General features: G+C 40.4%; 1 protein-coding gene across 2 annotated transcripts in view; it reads left to right on the top strand.

The window, feature by feature from the left end:
• Positions 1-7,588, top strand: part of LOC100119414 (nicotinic acetylcholine receptor alpha 7 subunit) — a 79,909-nt gene extending 72,321 nt beyond the window's left edge. For both annotated transcript variants that reach the window (XM_031922568.2, XM_001603148.6), the window contains one exon: positions 304-7,588. In XM_031922568.2, coding sequence (XP_031778428.1) covers positions 304-471 — 168 coding nt within the window. In that variant the 3' untranslated portion in view covers positions 472-7,588. The remainder of the gene's footprint in view (positions 1-303) is intronic.
• Positions 7,589-12,658: the final 5,070 nt, after the last annotated feature.

The following is a 12,658-nucleotide window of genomic DNA, read 5'->3' as shown; positions in this document are numbered from 1 at the left end:
CAATTTATACATTGTACATAGCCTGGAAATTGTATTCGCTTTTTAATCAACGAAATTCTATTGAGCTTTAGCGACGCTGCGCGCGTAACTGGGTCATTGCTCGCGCGCACGCCTGGATCAAAGAGTCTCCTTTATCAACTGATTCCTGGCACCGAGGCGCGCGCGCTGAAAGAGCTGCTTCGTCTTGTGTATTTTATAATTGTCTCTCTCTCTCTCTCTCTCTCTCTCTCTCTCTCTCTCTCTCTCTCTCTCTCTCTCTCTCTCTGTAATATGTTCTCATTGCTGACTCTGTCGTCATTCCAGATAATCACGGATCAACTGAAGGACAACGAGGTTCAGACGAAGATTACCAACGACTGGAAATTCGCTGCGATGGTGATTGACAGATTGTGCCTAATCGTTTTTACTCTGTTCACGATAATCGCCACCATCACCGTCCTCTTCTCGGCGCCACACATCATTGTCACGTGATTTTCGAGCCCCTCACGAGGAAGAAGACGAAGACGCAAGCGCAGAAAGTGCACCACAGCTATCTGCCATGATGACGAGCGCCGTTGTCGCTGCCACCACCACCGCCGCCGCCGCTGTTGTTGCCGCTGCTGCTGCTGTTGCTGCTGCTGCCGCCGCCGCCGCTGTTGTTCAATTAGGAAAGGCAAACTAATGTCGCTTTTTGTTATACCTCGATCGATTGCTTTGGGTTTTTTAAGGATGACGCTTGCGCAGCCGCGGGTCGCGTTTTAAAGCTACACACATTCACACATACACATGATTAACGACGCAGAAAAACGGAGAAGAAGAAAAAAACATGAAAATTGATCGTTGAGCGATGATGAACAAAAAAATCAAAGAATCACAGCACACACGTATGTATGTAGTCGCACGCGGGACAAGCGAGCGAACCGCGACGTCGAAGACGAAGAGGCAAGATCCATCGATTCTTCGCGGACGACATCCCAGTGCGGAGCCACAGAGAAAACTAAGCAATACGAGAGAGAGAGAGAGAGAGAGAGAGAGAGAGAGAGAGAGAGAGAGAGAGAGAGAGAGAGAGAGAGGAGAGAAGACGGAAGGACTTGACAATTGCGTTTCACCGTTTCCTCGTTGTGCGACGGAGATTATGTAACGACGAGCCGCGCGACTTTCATCTCGCATCAGAAACGGAGAAAAACACAAAAACAGACGACAACGCCTTAGCGACTTGTGCGAGAGAGAAAAATACGTACGTTTCATTCGACGACAGTTCAAGTTTCAAGAGTCTGTACACGAACGTTTATCGAATCATCACGACGATCCGACGCGACTGGAAACCGTGTCGACAATCTCAATATTTGGTTCGATGCAATCGGACACACAAAATTCCACTCGGCGTTGATCGCGTGATTCGAAAGAAGGAGCCAAAATTCGGACCATACACGCTCACACAGATTTCGGTTCTTCCGTTAGTATACTACTGGCGTGTAATTTGCTGAAACAGAAAAATTTGAAAACTCGCAAAAAAAAGAAGTTGAAACAATACGGGAAAAAAATGCGCGCAGCACATTGACACAAACTGACACAGGTTGAAACGAAATAGACGAAAAAAAAGATAAAAGCCACAAAAAAATGGAGAAAAGAACGACACGCAAACTGGAAGGAGCATCAAAGCGCACACATGAAATATGTAAACTTTCTCGATTAACACAAAATATGAACTGCCAAGGTGATTCAAATATGCCAGTGAATTTTATTAATCCGTACATATTACAATATCATTAGTATATCCATATATACATTATAAAGTATAGAGGGAAGATCGAGTTGAGAAAAAAAAATAACGAGAATCTCAAAGATAACAATCGGGACGAATCGGAGGATTATTTGAGCTATACTTAATGCGAGAGAGGAAAAACGAGAGAGGATAACCGGAGAGACGAAGAGAGGGAGAGAGAGGAAATCACCACAGCGAGCGAAAAAGAGAATCAGATTTATACTACGATTATATAAACGTGGTGCGTTGTCAAAGTGCAGCTACAATGATAATGTTGGTGATGATAATGATGACGATGATGATGATGATGAAGATGGTGTTGACGATGGTGATGATGATAACGATATACATAATATACATATAAATAATATAAATAATTAATATAAACAGAAAAAAACTATACATATTATACATACACAGGTACATAACATAGCGCGTATTATGAATCACGATTCTCTCTTTAAATAGGCTAAGCGAACAATCGTCCCTTAGAGGCGGAGTTTTTATGATCATACGTAATTATCGAGTATAAAGCAAAGAAAAACTTCCGAGAGAGTATTGAGGAGGTCGTCGATAATGAATTAATCAGTATTATCCCCGATCGAAAATACACTGCAATTCGCAATAATTATTCTCGACCTCACATTTTATGTATTGTTATATAGTATATCAATGCTTTTTGCGTTGTTACATATATTGTTCATTGTTATACGCATAAACGTAGAATTGCCCCTATGATAAGCCGACTCATATGTAATCGTGTTGATTTTCCACATGTCTATAAAACTATTTGTTAATCGCTACATACAAGGGTAACCATTGTTAATACCTCTTTACGAGAATTTCATCATCCCCACACGCGCACACATACACTGCACACATTATACACACGTTTGTTTCTCAGCCGAGTCGAAACATATATATTATATATAAATACATTTGTACTGTGTATAAATTAACATCGCGCGCGCGAAAATTCAGAGTTTCTTCCTCCTCTTCCTCTTCACAAGTAAAGTCCATTTGTAAGAAGGAAGAATGGCAAATTTCATAACACTCGTGTAGGGAGTGATTCGAGGGAGAGAGAAAGAGCGACGGAAGATTATGTGCGGAGCTGATGCTGTAGAAAATTAAAAAAAAAACAGGGAAATCGTGAGTTTCGAGTATAAATTTTAAATACATTTTTGCGACTCGCGCTATTGACTTTCTTATTACGGAAGTATAGAAGCGACGAAGATTATTGAGTAAAAAAACGTCAGATTTAAGTGACGAGGCGCGCGTGTAGCTCTCGTCGTGATCGTTTAGGCCGAACAAAATAAGTATGAATAACGTTGAGGATCTGCGTCAAGTACGCGCGCATGTATCTGAAGACGATAATTTCTCGTTTATGAAAGAAACAGTCCTTTTTTCGGAGAAACTATTGGAATTAACTATCGGTTATAAGTGAGTTATAAAAAAGGTTATGTTACCTATTCGAATCTTCTATAATTGTACTCGTTGAATTGTCTAAGTGTATTTTAAAGTAAGGACAATTTTATAACCGTAAAAGAATCAAAATCTACGTTATAAGAGGCTTTTTTCTAAATTTTAATGTAATAATTGCTGAGACGTGGAGAGAAAATAATAACCAGCAAGGCTCGAAGATCTGTCGGACGAGGCTCGCCGGAGCGCGCGCTGCGCGTTACTTATAAAAAAAAGACGAAGTTCAAACACGAGAGCCTCGCGCGGCAAACAACGCGTGTACCTACCTGGGTATCTTCGAGTCGCCTCGTCGATTTCGCAGATGAGACATATTTAACGAGAGAAAAAGAGATCGCGGAGAAAATTTTTAACTTATTTATCGATATAAAAAAAAAAATAAAAAAGAAAACAATGACAGAGAGACTTTTCGTGGCGCGCGCTTGCGCGACTTCAGCAATTTGCAGACGCGACAACCAATCACGTTAACTCTTAAATAAGTATTAAAGTTGCGAGCTAATTAAAGCGATGAAAAAAAATGTTGTTAATGATGTTAAAGGGATAAATGAAAAATAACTACGATAAATAATAAATAAAATTATTATTAATTATATAATTAATTAACTAAAGAGGAATGAATTAAATAAATAAAAGAAATGAATCAAGTAGATGATGTATTGCGTGACGAAAAATACGAATTTTGAATTTCGATCTCCAAATATATAAGGCGAAGAGTGTAACACTTGCGAAAGGACAGACGAGATAACGATGATTATTATTACTATTAATACGATTAAATACTGTACTACAGAAATAAGAAGTAACGTTTAAGCAGTACGTAAAAAAAGCGAGACGAGGTGATGAAGGTCGGTAGAAAAAAAAGGTTGCCTAGCTAGGTTTACGATTCCCATGCGAATTTTTCAAATTTTTTCAATGAGGAAAGCTATTTAGTCGCTCCAAAATCAGTGGAAAAGCGTATAAAGATCTTACTACTTTTTACTTCGACTATTTTACAAGTGAAATACACGTTTAAGAATTGTAACCCGCAACTGTAACTCTCCCCATTATCGCCACCCTAACGCCCTCCGTAAAAACATTTTTAACGGTAAATTAACGATTTTTGTACAGTCTGTGTTAAATTGCATTTTTTAAGCGTCTTAAAATCTGCAAGGATTCATAGTTTTTTCACTGATTTGGGAAGAAGAATTAAAAGAATGGAAATAAATTACACTATATAAAAAAAAATAAAAATAAATAAATAAACACATTGCTACACGGACGCAAATACACCGAAAATACATTGTTGATACACGATAAATAAAAATAATAAATAATTATATACTTAAGGGAGCAAGCGGAGATGTTTGATTTTTCCGTGACGTGCGAATTTTTGTATATCAGTCAAGTCTTCACCAGCGAACCGTAGAGGGGACCGCATTCTAATGACAAAGTGTATATGTTCGTGTGCCAAATTTTTGCATAATTTCCAACAGCCGACTGATTGCTTGATTGATTGATCGATTTTGTGCATCGCATAGTACATTTCTTCACCTGACAACGCTAATTTTCAGAAGCCATCAGAAAACCCTTGCACAACGAGTCTCAAGTAAAAAAAAAGACAGAAGACAAATTGCGCGAAACGGTGCTCGTTGGTTTCAGCGATCGTATATACGCATTTGCGTAATTATAAAAATACTATTACATAAACGACAGTTGAGATAAGGCTATTTTTGATTCGCCGAAATTTTTACCGAACTCCAGTGGTGTTTCCGAGCTTGCGAAAATTAGTTGACACACATTCCCCCGAGCATAAGCGTCTCTCTTTTCTTTCCCTTTTTCTTCCTCGCAGAGAAAGCTGTGTCGATCTGTATAATAACCAGAGTGAGCGGAAAAAAGAAGCAGCAGAAATAATAAAAAAGGAAATAAAAATAAAAAGAATAACGCGTCATCGAGAAAAACCATCGTGAGCTCCGCGTTGCCCTTTATTATCGACTTAGCGATGATATTCTCTAGCGAAAATAAAGCATAAACTAAAGCTAAACTCTCTTTCGACGGAAGCTTATAAAGCGTTATTTAAAGAAAAAAAACGAAACTATTAAACGTGTACCGCTAAACATAATCTATACATATTTAAACTATTGAACGCTAAACTCGTACTCGTATAAACACTAAACTAAACTAATGAAGTAATAAAAAAGAAATAAACACTAAACGATAAAAAAAAAAATTATTTAAAAATGCGTGCAGAACACACTCTGAGTTAAATGAATATAAAATCGTGTGAGAGACGTGGCGACGAAGTTGTAAAATGTGAAGTGGGATCGAAACTCGTATGAAGGGAAACAAAAGTTTGGCTCTCCGCCGATCCATCGTAACTAGCTTTCTCTTTTCAATGTATACCAAAGAGAAATAAGTTTCACTCGCACGCTAACGACAGCGACGTAGTGCACGCGGTGGAGCTTTACATTTTTTTAAATCGAATTCTATCCTATACCGGAGGCATTAGTCAGAGACACGCCGGAGTGAAATTTCACGTTCAGCGATCAACGCATAGAGAAAGCAACTTACGATTCGTCGGCGGAGGCTCGCCCAGAGTGTAAAAGAGTTGTGTATATCGAGTAGGTATTTAACGAGATACAAAAAAGGGTAAAACAAGCAGTATAAACCAAAATCACGTAATAATCGAATTAGTCACGTAGTTGATTGATGAGATGATGAAGCGACGAAGAGACGAGACGGAGACAGACGCAGAGTGGAGAAAGATAATGGCAATGCACACACACTGACACGGATACAAAGATATCTACACACTTACAACACAAAGGAACACACGTACACTACACGCACACAGTCAAAGATTATTTCGACAAATGATCGATTCCATGGGAGCATTGTATTCGAGCAAATGGAGAGAGATAGAGAGAGAGAACAGCGCGTGCTCGGAACAGTGTAAATCTCAAAATAGCTTTAAAACGATAATATTATGTATTGGTGTCTTTTTTAATGTATCATTTTTCAAAGTAGACTTTAGCGAAGCAAGCCTAAGAGATTTTTTCATAATAATACGATATATGCGTTTCCGAGTTCTTTGATCGACTTCATATTTTTCCTTATGCATAAATATAGTTGTAAGCAAGGATTGACAACTTTTTCGTGCCGGAAATAAAGCAATGCTGATCCTCCATAATCGACAGAACACACGATACATCTTACATCCATACACCCACTCGCAGAATTCAGATTTGCAAGAAAACGGTGTGATAAAGGCGAACCAAAAAAAAAACAATGAGCCCCAACTTGTATTACAGACACACATTCTCACTCTCTTTCTCTGTCTCCTAATCTCGGAAGAAAAACAAATAATAATAATAACGCTGAACCCGTGTGTAATATCTCCGAACTTACCTACGAATTTCGAGAAACAGGAATAATAGCGAATTAATACGTACGAGGGAGAGAAGGTCAGGGGATGAGTGAGGCAAATGGGAAATGCTAGTTTCTGCTGTACATGAAAATATATAATAAACAATAAACTCTTCCAAAACTTCTATTTCCTAAAGATAATGCAAGAACAAACAAACAAACAAAAAATCACCTTCGGACGACGAAATATCGAGCGTCGTATCGGCAGATTGCGTCAATTCATCGTCAAGGTAGATATTGTATACATTGATGATAGTAGTCTTATAGCGTGTACGTGAATAGGGAAGATAATTTTTCAAGTATGCGACTCGTCACTTGATAGCGATTAAACGAAGAAAAAAAGCAAGCTGAAAAGAAAAATAAACAAAAAACAAAAGAGCGGAAACAATGATGAGAAATATAAATATATAAAAATATATATATATATATATATATATTATATATATATAAATAAATACATATAGTGCCAAAATTTCGTTTGCATTATTAGGCGATAATATCGGTATGCACGTTGAGTTCGTCAGTTAATACTGTCCTTTTCGTTTTCGTATAACTCTTATTGGTCGACGCTGTTTGAAGGAAACGACGGCGATTTTCGTCGACTGCGGGCCACGATCTCACTTGACTTTTAAATGATGATGAAAATAATAATAAAAAAATAACATTAATAAAAAAATCGTAGCGCCTCGATGAACAGCCTAGTTTAATAATAGTAAATTCATATTGAAGGAAAGGAAATAAAATAAATAATTAAAAAGCACGTTTGTTATATTTCTACGCTGGGCTCTTGTTCGAGGCATTATCATATAATAAAAGCGTGTTGATTGATATACGAGAATGATGATCCCCTGTTATAACTGGTGAGAACACAATCGCCGCATTGTAATATTATTATTATTATTATATTATTATTAAACAATTATTACGTTATTATGAAATTGTTGAAATAAACGGAACGACAAAAATTGTGTACTGTGTTGATTATTCCCCTTTATTTTATTATTTTTAGTTTCTACATCGTAAACATATTGAAATGACTGACAAAAAAAAAGAAGGTTCAACGTAACGTACAATGTATTTATCGGGAAAAAAGTGAAAGAATATACATTTACGTACAAAGTGTACCTTAACGAGTCGTGGCAGAGACATTGTTTGTTTATATATAATGTATAAAAGTTTTATGTTACAATCGATTAGCCGGGATGAAAGTGGGTCAAGCTACATCATGCGCGCTCTTGGGAGCTATTCGCGTGGTGGAAGTGTGTGTACGGATACATTGCTTTGCAGAGGGTAAATTTGTTATGATACTTGCTCAGCAGTATCAATATAGTTTTGTCTGTACACTAAATTCGTAGAGTACAAAGTTAACATTCAAATTAATGCTGCTTCGTTAATTCCGTGTTTACGTTGACCTTACTAATTCCTCGTAATCATTTCGAGACGTGTATTGCCTTGTTGATTAAATTGGTAATTAATCGATTAATACGTGGTGTAGGCGATTCTTAAAGTTCTGCCTTGATATGTTAAATTGAGATTGACAAGGATTTGTCAAGCTCAAGAGCCTAACGTGTGCTACTATCTGTTACGGAGGGTTGGAAGCTGGAACAACTGGGGTACAGTCCAAGAGTCGGGGAAAAAATCAATATCGTCGGTATTTTGAAATCGGTTGTAAATAAAGCAGTTTCTTCCGAGGAAATACGAATTACCTTTTACCAGCATAAATCTTCTTTTGCGAATTGTGATATCAGTTTTATTTTTCTATGATAAGGAGTTACCGACTGCAGGTGTCTGACCATACACGGATATTTCCACTCGAATATCGTAGAGTACACTTCCACTTGACTTTTCCCAAGTGGTGTTAAAATTGCATTAATAAACTTTTCAGTTCCTCACCACAAGCTACAAGTCAATACTGACAACAGACATTGCCTTTCTAAACCTTTCTAAAACTATTCAGAAATCAATCCGCGCGTCATCAGACTGCAATGTCATTGCTTCGTCAGAGTCCATACCAACTCTCAGTTATCTCATGCCTATTAAATCTATAACAAAAGCCATCAAACTTTTTAACAGCGCGGCGGAATACCGAATGACTCTCGAGCAAAGCAATAGCGCCGCCACGCAAAATAATCGCTCTTTCACAATCGAATCATCCGCGAGATAATCGGCCACTACAGCGTGCGCTGCAGCGAGAGCGAGAGAAGTACGTTCTCATTTTCAATCCCGCTCGCGCGAGAAGAAGAGCTGCGCGTCATAATAACGGTAATCCACGCCAGTTTAAATGCACTTTCAAGACTCATCATCGCCGCCAACTTTCAGCCCCGCGTTCTCTACCATAACCCGGCCCCCGGGCAAAAACTTTTCTCGCGCAGTTCCTCGCGTCCGATAAAATTCAATTATCGCTCAGTCTAATAAACAAGAAACGCGCGACGATCCTGGAATTCTCACTCTCGAAAGCTCCGCTGCCGGTGTGCGGTAATCTGCAGCTCGACTTCGTACACACACATACACACATAGCGATCAGAAGCTCGTCTACGATCGCCTTCGGTGCAAAGCAAATAATGATAAAAAAAAGAGCCGAAGGAGTCAAGATTCAAATCAAATAACAGTCCGCGTATGAGTCGGGGAGGAAGTTTCTATCGAAGCGCAAGTGTTTTCTTCCTCGGAGAAAGCAGCGCACCGGCGAAAAGTTTCGTCGCGCGTACATAGGGAAATAGTTCAAATATCCCCGACACGCGAGGCTGCTTGATAAATAAAGAGCGCGGCGGTATAGCAACGGGAAAAATAACGTCGTCGAGCTGCGCGTATAGTATACAGCGAGAGAGGGAGAGAGAGAGAGAGAGAGAGAGAGAGAAAGAGAGAGAGAGAGAGAACACGGTATATGGGCAGCGATAAAGCAGACTGCGCGACGGTCGCGAGGCGAGTCTTTCAGCTAATTACTTCTGGCACCTCTTTTAATCATTGCTTCGTCGACGATACGGCTTTGTTGGTTAAAACTTTGTTATCGACGGAAAACGCTTGTCCACCTAATTCTTTCTCGGCCGTCTCTTCCGTGCGGCCAATAAAGAAGCGCGACCCCTGATAGGTTTTACCTTTCTCGCTCTGGCTGTAGTTAATTTTCTTATTCTCTCGGCCCGAGCTTTTCTGTATACCCTTAAATTTTTCCGCTAACTACGTTGCGCAAGCGCAAATCAGCCTCTCATGCCTCAAAACAGACAAGAGGGCAAATAGAGCTCTTTCGCTGCACACTATATATGTACGTGTGCGCGAGAACGAGAGCTGCAAAGTTGGGATTAGGTTTGACTTTCGTCGCAGGAATCGTATTCGCTATCGATGCCAAATGGGGCGTTTAAGGAGAACTTTAATTAGGTATAGTTGGAGAGGTTGGTTATTGCTATAGGATAAGCTCGGACGAGTAGAAATCAGGGCTGCGGCTGTCTTCGAAAAACTTTGCTCGACCTTTACCGGGAACTGAATAGTTTCCGGATAGTCGTGGATTCTAGCGAATCAGATCGTTGTAACGTACAAATAGTTAATCTAATCTTTGTTCGTACAGATATGCGAAAGTATTGTTTGCTATGGGTGGAAATCTTTTTACTTTCGTCAGCAGAGCGGAAACTCTCGGGTATGTACGCAATTTGCCAGTTTACAAAAATCGATGGAACTGCTGACCGTTTGTGGCCAATCAGGAAGAACGAATCGCATGAGACGATTCATTTTTCTCAGAATGGGAAACAAAACTTTGATTTTGTTTTACTGGTGAACTAAATTCAGTTCGGATAATTCTATCGAATATTAATATTATTTTTAAATAATAAGCTATAATACAATCCAATAAGCGAAAATGTTGAGGAATTTCGGAAATTCAGTGTGTGCATACGGCAACCGCACAAGCCGCCCATAAACGATCTTCAGGGAGTAAAAGTCAACGACTCGTATACGCATTGTCCGAGTTCAAATGACCAATCTCGCTGCGTACACTCGATCAATCACGCGCAACGATATAGCTATACCCATACGCCTCGCACTCGAATGACAGGTCAAGCAAGAAAACGAGAGAGAGAGAGAGAGAGAGAGAGAGAGAGAGAGAGAGAGAGAGAGAGAGAGAGAGAGCAGTCAGTCGCTCATAGTTAGCCTTGCCCCGTGTAATCGCTGAAAATTAAGAGCGAAAATGAGAGCTGCGCAGCCAGCGGGAGATCCGCAGGCGAAAAGGTCGAAAAAAAGCGAAGAAGGGAAATTCAGCGAGGAGAAAGAAGTAGAGAGAGAGAGAGAGAGAGAGAGAGAGAGAGAGAGAGAGAGAGAGAGAGAGAGAGAGAGAGAGAGAGAGAGAGAGAGAAAGTTGGAGAGAGAGAGAGAGAGAAAGTTGGAGAGAGAGAGAGAGAGAAAGTTGGAGAGAACTTATACACGTATAAGCGGCTCACTCTCGGTATAATTTTGCGAGCGACGAGGGGTAAAACGAGTGCAGTAGCAGGCGTAGCTCCATCCGCAAATGCAAATGGGTCAAGTCTGGCCATTAAGGAAGTTTACTACCAGGGCCGAAGTAGTTCTCTCCGCGGTCAACAATCATTATCAAGCAGCCGCGAGGTGGTGCTGGCGGTGGTGGGGTCGCTAAATTACGAAGGCAAAAGAGTCGCGGGCGGAGAACAAGTTATTAATTATTGAAGAATTCTTGCCGCAATCTCGGGCGACTGCCGTTTGAAATTCGAATAGAGCCCGACGCGCGCGAGATATGCATGCATATTTCGGGGCGGCTGTACTTAGCACGCGCAGCTCTCTCGGATTATAAGCGCCAGCAACGAGTCGTCAGCCGCGCCTCCTGACTTTGCCCCGCTGCAGCTAGCGCGCGAAAGTTTAATTCGAGGAAACTTCATTCTTCTCTCGTCTTCATCCTCGTCGTCGTCTCCTCTCGTTCGCAGAGTAGAGTCAGAAGGAGGGGGGGGGGGGGGGGAGAGCGCCACGGTTCTCTCCGAAAACGAGCGTGTCACACATCTCTGCACAAGCCTTAATTTGCCTCGAGAAATCTCGTTTGCCGCAAACTTTTAGAATAATAAGGTCCAACTTCTGCCGCGCCTAAGAAGCGCTGCTCTCTGCAGCACACCATGAGCCACATAACATTCAAATTCAAATACTTTATGCCGCGGCTTTCTTAATAAAGCAAACTTCACGCCCAGCCAAGCTTCGGCGCAGCTCAACGGATTGGCAATGCAAATCGGTATTAGGTAAAGTAGCTGTGCGTGTGTATAACGAGCTCGAGCTGTTTATAATATATATAAGCCAGTCGTATTGAATTAGAGCGCGAAGCTTTCAAGTTCGCGAATGCAGCGGCTATAAGTGTATAGTCGAGAGCGTAGGCCCGAGAGTCAAATGAAATCATACGAAGGGGAAAATCGCGCGAGCTACTACTACTTCCCCTCTTATGCAATTGCGCGCGTTTCCGTTTGCTAATTTGTCTATCTTGTCCGACTCGTTAGTCTCTTGTTTTGTTGTTAAGCTCAAGTCCTGTTGTCTGTTGGATTTCATTTTCTATCGCTGAAAAATATTCAATTTACCTGTTTGTTGCGTATTTTTCAATACCTACTACCTCTCTCATTGTTCTCGAATTGAAATCTACGTGTGGTCGTTGGTTAAAAAATACGCAGTCGGCAAGACAATGCTTGCAATCCTTTTGAGAGTATTTCGTATACGCGCGCGCCCTTGTTCGAATGGTATTTCAAATCTATAAACGAGAACAAGTCCAATTTGGTCTCTATGAAAAAGTCCTTTGTTCGGTAAATTTGATTTTTTTGCAGTCTTCCTCTTGCTCTCGTACTCTCCACACAACTTACAGTTTCGAAACAAAGCCGGCTCAATATTAGTTCGGATGGGAAATAATGGCGTCGTCGGTGCGGCACAGGCTACTATTGCTGCAGTGTTACGTGTATTAAGGAAGGTTGGGCTTACTGCGTTGCCGAAGCCTAACTGTTTAAAAAAAATTTATTTATTTCGCAAGAAAATTAAATTTCGGGAAAAATATCCTCCGTGTCCGGTATTTTATTA

The sequence above is a fragment of the Nasonia vitripennis genome, chromosome 2 (genome assembly GCF_009193385.2).
Source record: "Nasonia vitripennis strain AsymCx chromosome 2, Nvit_psr_1.1, whole genome shotgun sequence".
NCBI lineage: Eukaryota > Metazoa > Arthropoda > Insecta > Hymenoptera > Pteromalidae > Nasonia > Nasonia vitripennis.
Note: the sequence above shows the minus strand (reverse complement) of the source record. Positions and strands in the feature narration are given on the sequence as shown.